The 18,521-nt window shown below is 36.8% G+C and overlaps 2 protein-coding genes across 2 annotated transcripts in view; one reads left to right on the forward strand and one right to left on the reverse strand.

Moving 5' to 3' along the window:
* Positions 1-3,720: 3,720 nt before the first annotated feature.
* LOC124637448 (forkhead box protein J2-like) lies at positions 3,721-12,652 on the reverse strand. The gene is made up of 6 exons (XM_047173939.1): positions 12,100-12,652; positions 9,581-9,704; positions 8,938-9,084; positions 8,386-8,566; positions 8,040-8,114; positions 3,721-7,760 (listed from the first exon to the last, which is right to left on the reverse strand). The coding sequence occupies exons 1-6, from the start codon at positions 12,291-12,293 to the stop codon at positions 7,546-7,548; spliced, it is 936 nt and encodes a 311-aa protein (XP_047029895.1). The 5' UTR covers positions 12,294-12,652; the 3' UTR covers positions 3,721-7,545.
* Positions 12,653-12,892: 240 nt separating this feature from the next.
* Positions 12,893-18,521, forward strand: part of LOC124637884 (unconventional myosin ID) — a 53,721-nt gene continuing 48,092 nt past the window's right edge. Inside the window, exon 1 of the mRNA XM_047174627.1 lies at positions 12,893-13,137. Within this exon, the coding sequence (XP_047030583.1) occupies positions 13,049-13,137 (89 nt within the window). The 5' untranslated portion in view covers positions 12,893-13,048. The remainder of the gene's footprint in view (positions 13,138-18,521) is intronic.

Raw genomic sequence — 18,521 nt, forward strand, 5'->3', positions numbered from 1 at the left:
CCGAACTATAATGACGGTTTTTAACTTATCTCCTTCTCCCAGATATGTGAAAATTTAACTAAAGGTATGTCAATTTTAACCTTACTGAACAATGCACGGCAGGGCTTGCGAGGTATGATAGCTGACAAGAGCTTTTCGTTGCTTCCAACACAATGTCGACAATAAGAGCCTGATACGTTCAATCAGTTCACGAGTTATGGTGCTTTATCTATCGTTTATCTCTCGTGTGCAATTTGGATGCTTTTGATTGATTCCCTTGTATATTACCTTCTAAGTCCTCAAAAAGTACATTTTTCTGTTTTTATAAAATTTTGTGTTTGTATCTAGTTTTAGTGTTAACTAAATTGTAGTTTTATTATTAAGCTATTATCATTTTAAAATTGTAATCACAACGAATTGATTCTGTAATAGAAATTACGAAGTGGTAGAGAATGTTCAAAATTGGTTAATATTTGAACAGCCAATATTGTTTTGTTTATATATTTTTGTCACGTGAATGCGACAGCTAGCGAAACCGAAAAGTAGTTTGTCGAAGTGTGACATGTGAACATATATAACATTTTGTTACGATTATCCCTTTGCTACATAACATGCTCATATAATAGTCTATATACAATAGCTGTGACTATATACTAGCCTGGTATCGTCACCTGCGCCGGAGTCCGCACCGCCCCAGATATATTGTTAAACTTGTGTATGTATATTGTTCTTGTATATATTCAATCATTAAAGTTGTTGATATTTCTATCAGTGTTCTTATTTCCAATTTCATGAATTTATTTTCTACTAGCTTCTGCCAGCGACTTCGTCCGCGTTAAATTCGGACTTTGTGCAAAGAGAGGAAGAAATAATAAACACCAGCCTATCCAATTATCTAAATCTTTGCGTACCTACTACTACTTCACAATCGGAAAGAAAGCTCCAAACTGCTAAGCAATCGAGAGTTACACGTGTTATTGTGAGCCAACCACAAAAGATAGACAAATGCTGTTCTGGTATATTTTTTACATAATTTAAAGGAGAACATTTCCGTCATACATGGTTTCTGTGTAGCTTTAACTATTAAGGCTGCACACGCGACGGAAGCTTAAAAAATGGAATAACTTCTCCCGTTTTCCCAACTTTTCCTTTCACTGCTCTCCTCCTATGGATCGAAGCGTGATGAAAAGTATCCTATAACCTGCCCAGGAGTATGAAGAATAATTGTACCAAGTTTCATTAAAATCTGTCAAGTAGTTTTGTTTCCACAAGGCACTTGTCTCACCGGCAACGATTAACGAGTGATGAGTAGAGCTAAAACTAGAAACGTAACTCGTTTCGCGAGACGCGGGGAGCGAGTGCGTAGTTCCGATATTTGTGTAGCTCGGCTATAAGCGAGTGTGCGAGTGAGGCGGGCGATTACTCGCATCACTCGCTCGCTAGATACGCACTGTAGAGAAATGACCACTGGGGCCCGATTCTCCTAAGTTAATAATGTCAAAATCGAATCGCAATATGATCGCAATAGCAGTTTTAACCATATCGAGCATTCTGGGGCCCGATTCTCCTAATTTTACTTAAGCGACATACGATTCATGTTCGACTCGATTCGACTGAGATCCAATCCCGACTCGATTACGATTGAAGCGTATGTGGCATTCCGCTATTTTTTCTTTGAAATAAACGTTTTTATCCTTTTCATTTATCTTGTCATTCAATTATGAATAATTTTGTCTGCAAATGATTTACGATTGCAAAATGATTGTACAGCAAACTACCGTATAGACCAAAATCACCGAAATAGCAGACCAATCGCACACCAATCAAATGTCAATCGAATACATTTGGTCTTTTATTAGTAGCAGAATGTCCGATATGGTTAAAACTGCTATTGCGATTCGATTTTGACATTATTAACTTAGGAGAATCGGGCCCCTGGTTGCTCTCTCGGCGTGAGTTCTAATCGCTTGCCGAGCGAGTGTTATCTTTTTCATAGCTCTTAGTTCCTAGTGCGAGTTTTGCAAGTTAACTTTCTCGATGCGTAAATTATCATACAACTTAATTACGTAGTATTCATTTTTGACATGTATATTTCATAAAGGCTGTCATCGGCACTTGGTCGTACTATAAACGCGCTCACTTGCGAAATAGTAAACGTCATTATCCGGAAAAATGAATGAACGTGCTATATTCAAATCATGTCATGTAGCATACGACTCTTTACTTCAGCCAGGTTATAATTCCGTATCGAGTTGCTCAGCGACAAACTAGTAAAGCGAGTGCTCGCCGGCAGTGTGAACAGTCAGCGATCAACTATGCATCTCTTTTGTTCACTTGGAAAGTATATCTATTGTACGTTTCTTGAGCGAGGAAATAGCCGATAGTTAGTCGTTTTCTCGTCGTTGGTGGGACAACTGCCTACAAAGACATTACTGTAGTTTTTGATAAAAGAGGATGTAACATGTACAACAATAACAACGTAAAGGTAGTTGGCAAGCCAGTAGGGCATGCAACACGCAATGTTGTTATTGTTGTACATGTTACATCCTCTTGCCTCGTTGGTCTAGCTGTCGCAAGTGCGGCTGCTGAGCACGAGGTCTCGAGTTCGATTCCCGAGTCGGGCCGAAATCGCTTTGTGGGTTTTAGAAGACTTTCACATAGCAGCCCGGAGCCTGGAAGGTGGTGATTGATACACCCGTGCATCGGAGAGCACGTAAATGTCGGTCCTGCGCCTGATCTCTTTCCGGTCGTGTCGGATTGCCGTCCCATCGGGCTATGAGAGTTAAGGAATAGTGAGTGCACCTGTGTCTGCGCAAATGCTCGTGCACTATAATATGTCCTGCGCAGTTGGCTAATCTCCTTACATGAGAACAGCCGCCGTAGCCGATTATCGGCTACGGCGATACGGCCGATTATCGGCTACGGCGGGACAACTGCTTTAGGCAGTTGTCCCACCAACGACGAGAAAACGACTAACTACAAGCTATTTCCTCGCTCAAGAAACGTACAATAGATATACTTTCCAAGTGAACAAAAGAGATGCATATACAAATATTTGATCGCTGACTGTTCACACTGCCGGCGAGCACTCGCTTCACTAGTTTGTCGCTGAGCGACAAAAGCTATGAAAGATAACACTCGCTCGGCGACAGTCGCCAAGCGATTAGAACTCACGCCGAGTGAGCAACCAGTGGTCATTTCTCTACAGTGCCATTCTAAAAGTACACGGTTTTTTTATTTACTATGAATATCGAAAAATCATTTGAATTATCATTGTTATCTAGTTCAGACGACGATGATGATGGATTCTGCGAGTAATCGCCCGCCTCACTCGCACACTCGCTTATAGCCGAGCTACACAAATATCGGAACTACGCACTCGCTCCCCGCGTCTCGCTAACTCGTTTCTAGTTCTAGCTCTACTCGTTACTCGTTAATCGTTGCCGGTGAGACAAGTGCCTAACGAACATACAGACAGACACACAGACAAAAATTTTACTGATTGCATTTTTGGCATCAGTATCGATCACTAATTACCCCCCGATAGTTATTTTTGAAATATATTTAATGTACAGAATTGACCTCTCTACAGATTTATAAGTATAAATAACCAGATTTAGGGCCATTGTGTTTTTTTTCAGGACACAGTTTATTATAAAATAAACCACTGAATTGCTCAACCACCGCGTGTGCATATCTTGCTAGGTTAATAATAGGTAAGGTCCAAATAAAACGTACAAATTCTGTTAAAAGTTTATAATATTGTACATCAACTATGATTTGTTTAGAGGTAGAACATCCTACTCTTAAATTAACGGCTAACGTGATTACAATAAAATAGTTAATTTTCCATATCGCCGCGTTAATATCATTTATAGGCGGAGTGAGTAACCGAAATAACGTAAAATACTTATTGCGGGCGGGTGCAGTCGGGAGGCAAGGACAATACTCGCTTGTCTCTGGGTACGTGTGTAGTTACGATTTGTACAAGTTTAGCAAGAGATGTGATTTCGTATACACGTGATATCGGGAACAAGGACAATATAATTTCAATCTTGCTCATAGGACCTCCTTCGCCTTATGAAAATTGCCCTGACTATACTTAACTCGGTGAATTTTGAAAAGAAAGAAATGTCTTACTACATTTTATTTTAATTTTATGCTCGTAACTACATACACAGATATGAATAAATATTTTTTCAGACTACTTTCAATTCAAAATTCACGCGCGGTAAGAAATTGAAATAATTACATCGGCTCCCACACTTGCACCCGCTCTAAGTTATTATAAAATTAATGTTGTTAATCAATATTATAAAAAGTATAATTACAATAGTTGCTTCAAATGTCTCGTACTACTGACACTTACGTACATACAACAATGCAAGTCAACTATTCTGAATTTTAACCTTTATACATATACTATTTGCAACGACACATTTGAAGGATCTATATTAAATAAAAGTAAAATAAAAATAATAATACAAAGTACTTCATTTTGTCATCTTCAAAAAATAAAAGGTTTTTCTTTACTTTTTATCACAGAAAACAATAAATACTATCAAACAATATAAGATGGCAACTAATGGCAAATAAATCTATGCACCTCTTCGTGAAAGTTACGATTATTATGTCTGTATCAAATTATGCATTTCAAAAAATAAAAACTTTTAAACTCTGTACTGGTGTTACAGTGAAAGTGTCCAACAATTGTTCAAAATATATTTATCTGTGGTAAGGCCTCTACAGAACCTGATATATATGTATTTGTAAGAAGAACTAGTGCTTACCTGTATATAGCACCGTACAGCGCTATGAACTATTGACATCAAATAAATGTTATCGATAGGACACTTTCTACATAACATACACTCTGCAACTACTCAGAGACACATCACATGAACAGAGTATTGTCCTGAAAAGTCATTCAATGCCAATGAAGTAATGTGTCCCAAAGTAGACCTATTTGTTTGTTCATAGTAATTAGTCTCAACACTGTCGCGGAAATCTAAATACTAAAAGTACATCGCTCCTTTACATTAAAACAATAATAAAGTACATAAAAATACGGTTCCGTTGACAGTCACAATGTCTGAAAATACTGCCGGTCTCGCTACTCGGCTAAACTTTAAGATAAAACTATACTAAAACATATTTCTAAATAAATATACTGCAAGTAGCGAGACCACTGATAAAACTGTGTTCATATATTGTTTAGCAAAAATACACAAAAAAATGTTCTATTTGTTACACGTGTCGATGACAGAGGAATGTTTAACCAATGTAATAACGTTGTTTTTTTTATAAAGGAATCTAAACTGAATGATATTATCATCTATATGTTTAACATAGACCACAATCAACCACAAGGACAACGAATCATACTCGGCCGAGCTGCGATCATAGTTTAGAAGACATATACCCACGTGGGTAAAATAGCAATGAATTTGTGTGTAAAAAAATAAAATTGAATAAATAAAACATCAATGTTACTGTATTATAATCTCACGATTAACTATGACGGCAGCCGGCACCACTGAGTCGCACAGATACATAATGCTCACATATTTCCACTCCGGACTATCGACTGTTTCTCACAATCAACAAAGCTTCAATATATAAATGATCAACTCACAAATAAATCTACAAATATGTGAGCACTTACATATAAAAATTCGTGGCTCGCACTATCAATGTAAACGGGTAAAAATGTTACAATACATAACATCCCAAGTGTTTCAGTTAATATTAAAATAATTACTACTATATACAGACACTAACGTTACTCGTGTATGTAGGTACAACTTCTAAAAAACTTTTTTGAACACATTTTTCAATAAGATATGGGACAGTTTTTATTTTCTTTTTTTTTTCTCTATAAATCTAAGTGTTCAATGCCATCCTTCAACCCGCTATTATGGCACAAAAATACGTGTTTGCACCTTAACAAATAAACTAGAAATTATCGATAGAATTTAGGCAAGCGGAACCTAACGTGTGCACTCGCGGGAACTGCTTGTTATACGACTGTTTGTAACATTTCTTAACAATTCATAACGTATTCCTCAATATAATTATTAAGTAACCCCTCCTTACTAACATTAATTAATTTATATATTAAATTATGTACTTAAATGTCAACTCTCATAAGATAAATATGTCGAACTGGCAACAATTAGAGTGAATGTTGCCAGGATGAATATTTATCCCACAAATAGCGGTATAACAAGGAGTGACCAGTGCACACTACAACGTAAGTAGTTATTTATCAATAGGCCGATATACGATTTCCTAAAAAAGCAATATTTACGTATATAAGTGTGACTTCATATTAAATACATTAATAGTTACATACTTTATATTTAAATTATAAATTCGTACAGACTAACTCATATTTATTTTTATGTTAAAACTAAATGTAACTAATATTACATTATGCACAGTTAAAATGATAAAATATTAGCACACTATAATAATATTATATATTTAATTATAATAATATATTATACTGGTCATTCTGAGATCTGTTCGTCACCACTCTGGCTCCAATACTGACATATATTTATTACATCGTCCGATTGTATTGGATAAGCTACCTTCGGAGGAATTATACTTGCAAAAACTGTACAATAGACATTTGATTTCGTTTCTAATTTATAGGAAAATACACCCACAAATATTTAAATGATGTAGATGCAACATTTCGTCAACCTCGCCTCGACTTTGATTACACTTGCTGCCATTGACAAGAACACAGAAGGTAGCACATCCAAGGTGCCTACGAGGTAGCCACACATTGCCTGCGGTGCATGGAATCTGCCACAACATACGACGCTTACAATACATTTCCCTGCCTAAGGTAACTAAGCTACGCTATATATTCGTAATTACAGATATGTTGGTGATCTGATAATATTTCTCTGTTAAAGTCTGTGGTACAAAACTTTTTATATACTTAAGTATATTTACGTGTTTATATAGAGTATATATTTTTTTACACGTGGCTACGACGGAGATTAAGGACTGTGAATTTTAAATTTGATTTTGTTGCAAAAAATTGCATCTTTCTGTTTTTGTTGATTGAATAATTCTCCTTGCTTGCAAGCAATATTTGTATATTTTTTTAGGTTCCTCCGTCGTGTACCACAGTTAAGTATATAAATTTCAAAACGTGTCAAAAATGGCAAGCTTCATTCGAACACATTTCCTATTCCCTAGCTATTAACTTCAAGCTAACTTTTCAATCCAAACGAGCAAAATTTATTTGACCAAGTTTTTATAACAAGTAATTTTTATATAAAGATTATAATTATTAATTAAGATATTAGTATTTAATATATCTTTCAAACTTGATCAAAAGTTTTGCGTACAATCCGTAACATCTAACCATGCTTAGTATAATATTTTGCTCTTATTCTACGTCAAGTTTCATATAGTGTAGTCGAACGCATCGACTGGACGTGAGGGTACGACACTGGGGGAAACAATTGACGTCACACGAACGTGATATGCGGGGAGTGGGGGGGGAGCTGGGGGCGGGGCGAGTCAGTGCGGGTGCGTTGGGTGTTATAAAATCTCGTTGTGCCAGTAGGGCGGCGGCGCGTAGGGCGCCAGCGGCGACACGGGGGTGAGAGGCGCGGGCGGCGCGGGGTCGGGCAGCTCGGGCTCGGCGGGGCAGTCGCAGTCGAAGCGCGTGACGACGAAGTTGCCGTAGTCGTCCGTCAGCGAGCTGTGCAGCGCGCCGCACACGTGCCGCCGCCGGCCCAGGCACCACGCGCGCTCTGCACCACAAGGGCTCAGTCAGACACACCACATCTCTAACATTAAGTACATGTCGGACAAGTACGGGCAACACCAGAGTCCTTCAAATGCAGCCATAGGCCTTGTGGCTTTGCTTAACGGCTATATTCTAAGCTCCTTGTGAGTTAAGCTCAATAAATAAGCCACTTTACTGAATACACATATAATTATTGAACAGGAGTTTTTGAGCGTAAGGGCATAATATACAAGGATTAATCAAATTACTCTCAATAAAAAGCTCTTGTCACACTCATACTTACCACTGATAATGTCGACGTCCGTCATCAGTTCCTCGTTCATAAGCGCTGATAGTGCATCGTCTGTGTGCTTTGAATCTGTGGACATTATTTAATACTATTATATTTAAACTGGTAAAAATTAATAAAGCTATCTCCTTAGTGCAGAAAGCTTTCAAAGGACAGCACGAAAATCATGGTTAAAAAAATGATTTTAATGACAAGAAACTAACTTGTTTGTTACTGAATCGTCAAGGTTAGCTGCATCTAGTTAGATTGATTGCCAATCTGAACAAGTCTAGTCTAGGAAACAGCTAGATAAACGGTGAGGTTGATTTACAAATATATTAGACCAGTAGTAAAACATTACCTGGTTCTTCCTTAACAACAGGTTCCTCCTTGACAGTGGCAGGTGTGTTGGTGTCAGTGGGTGTGGTGGGGGCGGAGGGCGTGGTGGGCGTGTGCGGCGGCGTGGGGGCGGCGTCAACCCCCGCCACGCCACCGGCCTCGCCACTACTGTTCGAGCTGCACTCTGGACTGTATGGGGCCATCTGGAAGACAATAAAATAGATCCTTCAGTCTTCACAACAAGATGATGCCTCCGTAACTGTATCTAGTAGATGTAAGCTCGGGAACCATAGCACCCACAATGTAACGTACTCGTTTACAATGGCGGATATTATCAAGTTTGAAAAAGTGTTTTTATTGTCCCTATTTTTTTCATCAGGTGGTCTGCCAGTTGTAACAACCTATGAAGCCCTTGTGTTAGTTATCTCAAATCCGAAAAACCAAATTAGAATTGTAACAATGACTGCTATTGGGTAAGGTTTTACCAAAACCTGCGTATACAAGTTTTCGTGAGCGAATCGTTTTCGAACCAATGACGAGTGGATTTAAGAAGTGGAAGGTTATAGAAATTCACCCGTAAACTCCTGCGTCTCCTGGGCGCCACCTCTGCCATCTTGTAGCTGGTGTCCATCGCCCAGTAGGAGCCCTTGCCGGGGTCGTCCTTACTGCGCGCCACCTTCATGAAGCACTTGTTCAGAGATAAGTTGTGCCTTATTGAGTTCTGAAAGGAAAACAAAATCGATGTTAGATGATAGATTATTTACAGCTCATGAAATTAAGTCACTGGGATAGATTTGTGACTCTTTGTTTGTATAGCGGTCGGAAGTTTCCTTTCGTAACTGGCTATAAAGTCAGGCAACCAGTCTTAACAAGGTATATAGGATTGATTGCCTAGGTAAGTGGGCTGAAGAGGATATAAAATACTGGTACTCAGGAGCAGTCAGAAAGACTGGAAGCCAACCCCAGTATTGATGGGAAAGGACCAGGTAGATGAACTTTAGGTTTTATGTTTTGCTAGAGTTTACTGTGACCATTTTGAGCAGCCCAAAATAAGATTTTTCAGAGCTGTCATCTTTACTCCAAAGCTCAAGCTGTGAAGCAAGGCCAGAACTTTTAAAACTGCAGTTTTAAACTATATCGAAAGAGTTTCAGATACCTCAACACTGAGGGCCACCTCCAAAAATATAGTATGTATTAAAATCTTTGAACCCACTCACCATCCATCCTTTGCCGGCCTCTTTGTAATAAGGAAAAGCGTTGCATATATACGTGTATATTTCGTTGAGCGTCATCTTGCCGTTTGGAGAACTGCTGATTGCTAACCTGATCATACTGGCATAACTGAAAGTAGACAAATAACTGCATGTTAGTATTGACAACATGTTAATACATGATGATGATGATGATGATGATGATGATGATGATGATGTCCTCCTAGCCGATTATCGGCTACGGCGGCTGTTCTCATGTAAGGAGATTAGCCAACTACGCAGGACATATTATAGTGCACGAGCATTTGCGCAGACACAGGTGCACTCACTATTCCTTAACTCTCATAGCCCGATGGGACGGTAATCCGACACGACCGGAGAGAGATCAGGCGCAGGACCGACATTTACGTGCTCTCCGATGCACGGGTGTATCAATCACCAGCTTCCAGCCTCCGGGCTGCTTTGTGAAAGTCTTCTAAAACCCACAAAGCGATTTCGGCCTGACTCGGGAATCGAACCCGAGACCTCGTGCTTAGCAGCCGCACTAGCGACAGCTAGACCAACGAGGCAGTTATGTAATATTTGTGTAATACATAAATATTGAAAGAGTCGTATATTGATTTGTGAGCACAATAAATTGTCCTAGCTGTCAGCTTTGGTCACCTTTGGCGGTAGTTGTGACAGAAGATTGACAACCAATATTTCTAAGGGTATTGGGGTATTGGGTTGCCCAGGTACCTGGGTTGTGGAGGTAAGATGGGAGTTGCTTTATGTAAATATTGATACTGAGTAACTTCTGGTTAGATTGGAACCCAACCCTAACACAGTTGGGCAAAGGTTAGACAGATAATGGATTTATTCTCCCCAGCCAGCAATTCAATTTGAAAGTCATTGAGCACACCTCATCATCAACATCGGGTTGATCATTATCTCTAAGCAGTCTGACATAATAGAAAAAATAGAAGGAAATGTTTTATAAATTCTAGCTCATAATTTCAACCATACAATTTTTTTTTGAGTTTTTGTAAATTATCATATAGGTAAGTAAATGTTTGGCTCAATAAACTCAGCCTATCAGATAAATTGTGTTTTAATCTTTTTAATACTCATACGTCACTGATTTCTAATCTTCTAATCTACTGCTAGTTTGATACAAACTTATCTGACAATAATATGCAAAATATGATAAAAAAATTGGTGATACAATATTTCAGGAAAATATGTCATCTAGTCTAGTATTCTGATAGGGCCAATGTCACTTATATTATTCACAATAGGAACCTTCTATTTTGCAATACTATAAAATTCATAACAGTTATGGAAAACATTTGCGATTCTTACTGCAAACATAACATAATATTGCTGTCACAAATGCCTAAATTTAGTGAATTGCGTCTAAGTATTCAATCAAAGTAGAAATGATGCATAAAAACAACAAATGAGTATTAAATATATTATATATATTGTGACAGTTTAGCTGATGTACTTACCAGTATGAATGTATATCTTGAGAGGGCAATGACCCATGTCTTCCAGAATATTTTATAAAATATTTTCCTCACAGCAGAAAAAATCTATGTCAATGCTGAGTAATAAATGCACTTCATGAGTTGTACCTATGCTTTGTTGAATGTACTTCAAAATTGCAGTAATTTGTAATAATATGCAATTAAAGTGTTCATTTCCCAAAAGGTCAGTTCTATTCACTAAAATGTATACTTATAAACCTAAACCGTCTTACCACAAAAACTTTTAAACGTCAGTTTATGCCTTGTCTAAAAAAATTTCAAATTATGACGTTGACATATGGTTCATTTTGGAGACACATTTTTTTTAGACAAGTGTAAAACAGTGGTTAAAGTTTTTGTAGTAAGGCCAAAAGTATTTGTTCTTGATGTTCTAAATATTTCGCACTGGATATGAGGATGCTACTTTTACCGGGAAACCTTTCCTTTCATAATGGTAATATTGTTAATAGTGAAAGAAGGGAGTGGATGTTAGTACGTCTGACAGATGGAAATGGAAGCTAAGAACATATTATGCCAACCCCAAATAACATGGGAACAGGGCAGGAGAAGATATTCAACTGACATTGAAGCAGTGTTTAGAATCTGTTGAAATCCACATTTGAGACAAATCTTGTTCAAATGGTTTTAAATATTTAAACTTAAAGCACTCAAAGGTGAGTAAACAATGTTTAAAAATTTATTCAATTCATTTCCTGCTTAGAAACAATACAGAATGGATTAAATTAATACTTTTGATATCAAATCTTAATATCATGTGGGCTATGTTGATAAGATCCTTCTTGGAACTTAATTATTACTCAACACATTTGTGTTTCTTTGACATGAAACACTTGATTTTGTAATCCTTGTGTCAGCATATCCAACAAAGTAGCCTACCTCATGAAATCCTTCATTTACATAAATTTCATTACTCATCACTTTAAGGGTCACTTACAAATGACGCATTCACACGTATTAGGAAGTCTCTGAATGTTTAACATTGGAAAACTCGGTTACCTGTACGCGGGCTTCGCGTGTTTGATTTTATTCGTGTTTTCTTTCTGATCCGCCTCCTTGTTATTGTTCTCCTGCTGTAGGCCGAGGGGCTGCACATCCTCGTACAGGAACCGCGGGATAGGGCCTAGGGGGCTGTGGCGTGGCGGGCCAGGGCTGAACGCGGGGAGCCACTCCACGCCTGGGGAATCGCTCATTGTCCCATCAATATACGCGCACTTTCACCACTCTTCGCGTTCTCATCACCATATGAACACAAAAACATAGGATTATCCTCTCGCTGTGGGCGGAACGTTCTTGCTACCTTTTATGAAGATGATCCTCATTGTAGGACATTGAGAATCCTTGAAATGACGACTAACTTGAACTACTGTCACGAGACCAATATACACGAACGAACACAATATGATAACTTATAAATACGTTCATACGTTGCAAAACACTTAAATTAACTTATTGAATAACTTAAAAAATGAAACAAAATTCTATTTTACATGGAAATTGAAATTATTATGACATTTGAGGCACCTACAACAAGGAAAATGGCGGCGTTTTGGGTGACATCAGTTCAGAAACGTATGGCTGTAAAAGTTTTTTTGGTACCTATGTTTCGATCTATTTTTTATTATTAATTACTAATTTATATTCTTCATATTATAATTAGATAATACTTAACAGCATGTCACAAGATATTAATAAATAAAGTTAAAGAACACATTGAAAAGAAATCGAATGTTTTAAGGTATGGCAACTTCGCTCAGGGTGACAGCATGAATAAATTTAAAAAACTGACAGTTTGAACAAAGTGGTCGAGAGGAGGACTTGTGTTTTCAGTTCTTTTATTTTTAACGGTTTGTTGACAATAATTTATAGACGTTAATCTTATTTGAACTAAATAGTGTGTGAACATTGATGCTATTGTTGTTGTGGATTGCTAAGTGAATTGTAAACAATGGCGACGCAGCCAGAAGTCGGTGTGTCCGACTTCGTCCTACTGGACAATTTGACCACCGATACCTTTATAGAAAATTTGCATTTGAGGTGAGTTATTCCTAACGATATCGTCATCAAACTGATTACTTATGATCTGCTTATGTTTTGGTTAAATCTTTGAATATTTCTTAAGTGTTTGTTAAGTTATTGTTCAAGAATAAAATTGTAAATAAAGTCCCAATGTCTTAAGAAAATAGGATGTTGCTAAATTCTCTAGATTTGTGTACCATATGAATGTACGCGACTATAAATAAAGCCTATCAAACCTTTTTAACTAGGACTTTGTGGGGGGTAACTTGTGTAAATGATCATGTTTTGAATAAAATTTTGTAGCATGTGGTATCTTTTATGCCAGTGGTTGACCTTGTATTTTTACACCTGTTTCAGTACTTTACTGGTAGTGTTTTCATAAAAGAGTATCAGTTAGCTACTCTGTTATCATCAGTCATGTGTGACAAAGTTTATTGTGTACACAAAATAAAATATAAATTATAAAAAAGTTTTATGCATTGATTTAGTTAAAAATTAAAAAAAAAAAACAATGGATTCATCCCTAATCCAGATAGTTTAAACAAATATTTATTTCGATTAACATTTAGTCATGTTATGTACAATATGTATTTTCATTTTATTGACTACTGATATGACATCATAAATGATTCATTATTGAATTACAAAACAGTATAAAATAGCTTCAACAATATTTATTAGGCATCATACACCCACACATACATATTCATTTTATAAGCCACAAAATAATACAATATACAAATTTGCTATAAGTGCGGAAATATTTTAAGTTCTGCCTTAATTTAACTTGCCAGTTAAATACTTACATGGGGGACACATTTGTTTATGATGATACCTGTTTATATTAGATCAGCAATACAAAGTATTCCAATTTCATTTCTCTCTGTCAGCTGCCACACTAACTAAAATTAGATAAATTATAACTAAAAAAAATCATATTTAACTAACATGTGTTCGGATGATCCCTTACATTTTAAAATCAATTACTAATTAATGATATATCATACACAATTTGTTGAGAATCACTAATTAACTAGGTACTTGATCCTTAGTTGAGATAAAAATATAAGATGCCTCAGAGTTACCGAACCAATACGCTTGTCCATCTAATTACTAAGAGACGGCTAAGTATGTGTGTCTGTAATTATACAAAGCAGTCAATGGCAAAGAATTTTTTGTGCACCTACTCATTCCCATAGAATATATTAAGTTTTGTTCAATGCAAACTCTTTGGTGGTATCATCGTTATTTTTATTTATGACTGCACTGGTTTTGCAGCAAAACACATTATCTGTAGTTAATTTTGATGTGTTTTAATATCTGTTCATGATATAAAATATATAAAACGATAAAATTAATTTAAGGGAGATCCCCTAATTCTTTTGGTTTTTACAAAAAAGGGGAAAGATAAAAAATTCTGCACACTTATCATCTAAGTATTTTTTCTGAGCTGATACAAAAAATTAATAACATCTTTTGGGCACCAAACCTTGAAAATTCATGACCCAATAGCAGTGGAACTCCCACTGGGCTATTATAATTTTAACAAACTACATATTGACTAAGTAAATATTATTATTCACTGAATGATACTAGCATCAAAGTTAAAAAAAACTCTTATTCATTGGTCAATTAATGGCTCTATAAATCACTTAAAACCTAGTAAACAAACCAATGAGCGAAGACGTGATATAATCACTACAAATATAAATGCATCATGTAATATTTAAATAGAGTTTGTTTAAGCAGTATATTAGGCGTCATCTTCCGAGAAAAAGAGTACTAATTCTGATGACCGCAACTAAAATAAACAATGAAATAATAAGTAAGCAAGTGAAACAATCTGTGTCACAGCTATTTTTGTTACAACTTCATGAAAAGGACGATCGAAATAAGTCAGAAAATCTCCTTGGGGTTGCTTATTTTTAGCGCGTAGGCATCGAACCAATGTCAGTCCGAGTCCGTTGAATTCCATCGCAGCGTTAATAAAATGGCTGAATTGTGATTTTCGCGGTATTTTTTCGTATTTCGATCGCAATAATTCGTTAATTTCCTGCTGTCTGCGTCTTGTCTGTGGTACGAATTGAGAGTCACCAAGGAAATGATATGCCGAATCGTTGGATCGTCTTGTTATGTCAACGATAGGTCAGGTCTTCGTAATTCTTCGTTACCAAAATATGTTATAACATGTTTGGTCATATTTGAAATTACGAGGGCATGATGTAATAAGAGCAATTTTATAAGTAAACTCAAAAAAATGCAAGACCCCAAAAATTCTATTAGCATTTCTGTTTTGATGAACTCAATGCATAAATCAAGCATGAGTATAGCCGATATCTCAACAAATTCGCTTGACATGGTCTTTCGAAACCTCTGCCTTCTTTTCGGTGTGTTAACTATTCTAGTCGCGTTGCACCAAGTGTCTAACATCTTTATTTACACTCATTACGATAGATGCCTATAGCCCAGGATGACACACTGGTCTGATGTCATCGCTCAAGGTGTCTGACAAGGTGGCCTTTCATCATGTTTTCCTTGTATTATTGTTTGCATTATGTTATAAAAGAACTGAGGTCTTGTACTATTGAAAAATATACCGTAAGGAAGTACAATGCTGTCTGTCTTATAGACTGATAAGATCGCACCGCTGCCACCTTTGTTGTTAATTGTGATGACCTGCATGAATTCTTTGCAGCATACATATGACCTGCAATGTTTTGATAAATATGAAAATTCCAACTGTAGAAATGAGCCATTGCATGCACATAAACATGTCTAAATAGCTCTTGAAATACCACAAACGGAACTGGATCCACAAAGCCTCCCATTGACAATACAGGTCTCGCTACATAAATAAATTAAATCAGTAGCTATTCTAGTTCGACTGACGTGAGACTGACTGAAGTCTCAATCAGTTTTGAGGCAGACCACAGACATGTTTGTGCCTCGGCTGTAACTGAGCTTTCGGAATTTGAATTTGAAACAGTCCTATTTGGTTCTATGGGTTTATGGCTTCTTAGACTGCCGCCGCAACTGCATAAATTAAATGAAGTGCAGTCAATATTTTATGTTTTCCGCTATCTTACTATGTAATATCTTGCTTGATGCTTTGAAAATAAGTACTGTTATGCTGAGATTCCACCAAAATGGTTCGCAACTCGGTAGAGACATTCATTTTAAACGATCATACAAACTGCCGACTTGTCAAAATAGGTAGTTTGTTTTGAAAGAAGAAATCCATCCATCTAATCAAAAGATATCCACTAATGTTTTAAAACGGTTGATGTGATAATAATGATTTTCTTGAACCCGGCAGCTAATTACAAAATGGACAGTGGCACTTGATTTAAAAATAAACATTGATTACAAACATGATCTATTTACTTTTTAAAATGCGGAATTCGGAACCGGTTGAACTTGTGTCTTGTTCCGGTTGAAGTACCAGACAGAATGGACTCCTTAAAAATAACAACATTATATTCTGGGAAATTGACATAAAAAAGTCTGTAACTTGCACGCTTATTTATTTTTTGCTAATTCATGTTTCTGATTATTCAAATCAGCAATTTTTAAGCAAGCGCCGTTTTTTGTACTTTACAAAAGCGACTAATTATCAATAGTGATTAAGTAACTGTATAATTAAGATGTGAATGGTGTTTGCTTATATGATATCAGATCAGGAAGAAAGTTTTCGATATTATCATCGTTATATTTTGCTGGTATCTCTCCATGTTTTCTGTTTCCCAAGCTTAGGCTCGAGTCATTGAAGGTAGCTTCCCGTGGGAAGATCAAAAATTCCCAGCAGTTTATCACAAAAACTGCTTCTGCGTTTGTAACGAGTCTGGCTATATTTTATAGCCTTTGATCGTAGTGTCAGACCGATTTGTAACTGTTTGTGCAAGCAAACAATCACGACTGCGATGACTGCGATTGTTTGCTTGCAATTCGATTGAAATCTCTTTTTTCCATCTCAAAAGTGACATTCTCCTGTTTGCTTAACCGATTAGATTAACTTCAGATTGACAGAAAGTATACATTCAATCTAGGCTACCTACATGAGAGATCCTTAACGAACTTTACACTGTTCTATCACCCAGGTTGTCCTTTGCCATAAAATCTTTCGCCAAGTTACTCCGGCCTTTTATTGTAATCATCTTCCTGCCCTTATCCAAAGTTTGAGGTTGGTGCAGCATTTCTTCCTCATCCTTATATCGCTACTGCAATTATTGTTTGTAGGAACAAGGAGTTTCATATTACGGATGGCAATCCTATCTATCTATCACAATACAACGTTAGACCCTTCCAAACATTTCAAATTAGGAGCACATCAACATACCATTAAAGCCATTGCTGAAACCAGGCCAGCATCACTCAAGAAGTCATATCAACCAGTACTTGTCAAATACTTTCACGGCGTGCGCATACGCACATTAACGAAATAGGTCGCATCAGTTTAATGGTTTATTAATAACGTATTTGTTGCGTACATGAGAGAATGCAGCATTGCGGAATGGGACCGTTCGTTTGTATGCAGTAAACTGGCGGTACTAAATTAGCGTAATTTTCTTTCAGCGTAATAGCTTAATCAAAGCTTAACGTGCTCTTGGTTGAAAGCACTGAAATACGCACTTGCTGTGTGGTTTATGACCAGTTTTCCCTTATTATGTTTGAGATCGAAGCAGTATGCCTTTCATCTATATTACTTACTTCTATGGAAAAAATAAGTACAAGACTCGTTTCCTCGACCTCCATTTCATTGCACATAAATCTAACGATTCATAGACTTTTCCATCGTCCTTTCTCACCTCATTTTCTTCAATAATTTCTTGTGACAAATGTCCTTCATTAACAAAACACGGTGTCTTGTTTTACCTTGCTGAGCGGCAATAAATTATCATCTGCACTCGAAGAAAAATTACCACCGCTTAACAAACACAAACCTTCTTAGCCTATGCAATATCTCCAAGACGCTCATCTTCCAAACAAACTGGATGCTAATTGACCGACAAGTAATTAAGGACAATGGGCCCAGTTAGCCGTGCAACATGTGCTTGCATATCTGCATTTAACTGCACATATTATATCCGTTTTACGGCTTACGCTGTTTGGGCATGTGCGAAGTTTAATATTACATTACAGTGTCTTGTAAAATGGCTTCTTTGTGCCTTGTGCCCGTTTTCACCAACAACCTCTTACCGTTTCCCTATCTAAAAGCTACTTTTAATAAGGACCCCTCCCAATTTGACACCTACCTAAATTCATTTTCACCACACTTGTACATGGATCCCTTAAGTAAGTGACAGATTACTAGTTCTACAAACGATAATGCAAAGTCGATATTTTATCGATAAAATGATTTTTCTCTACTTCTTAAGAAATAAACGTCTATCGAGTATATATTA

This window comes from Helicoverpa zea, chromosome 16, assembly GCF_022581195.2.
Source record: "Helicoverpa zea isolate HzStark_Cry1AcR chromosome 16, ilHelZeax1.1, whole genome shotgun sequence".
NCBI classification, from domain to species: Eukaryota; Metazoa; Arthropoda; class Insecta; order Lepidoptera; family Noctuidae; genus Helicoverpa; species Helicoverpa zea.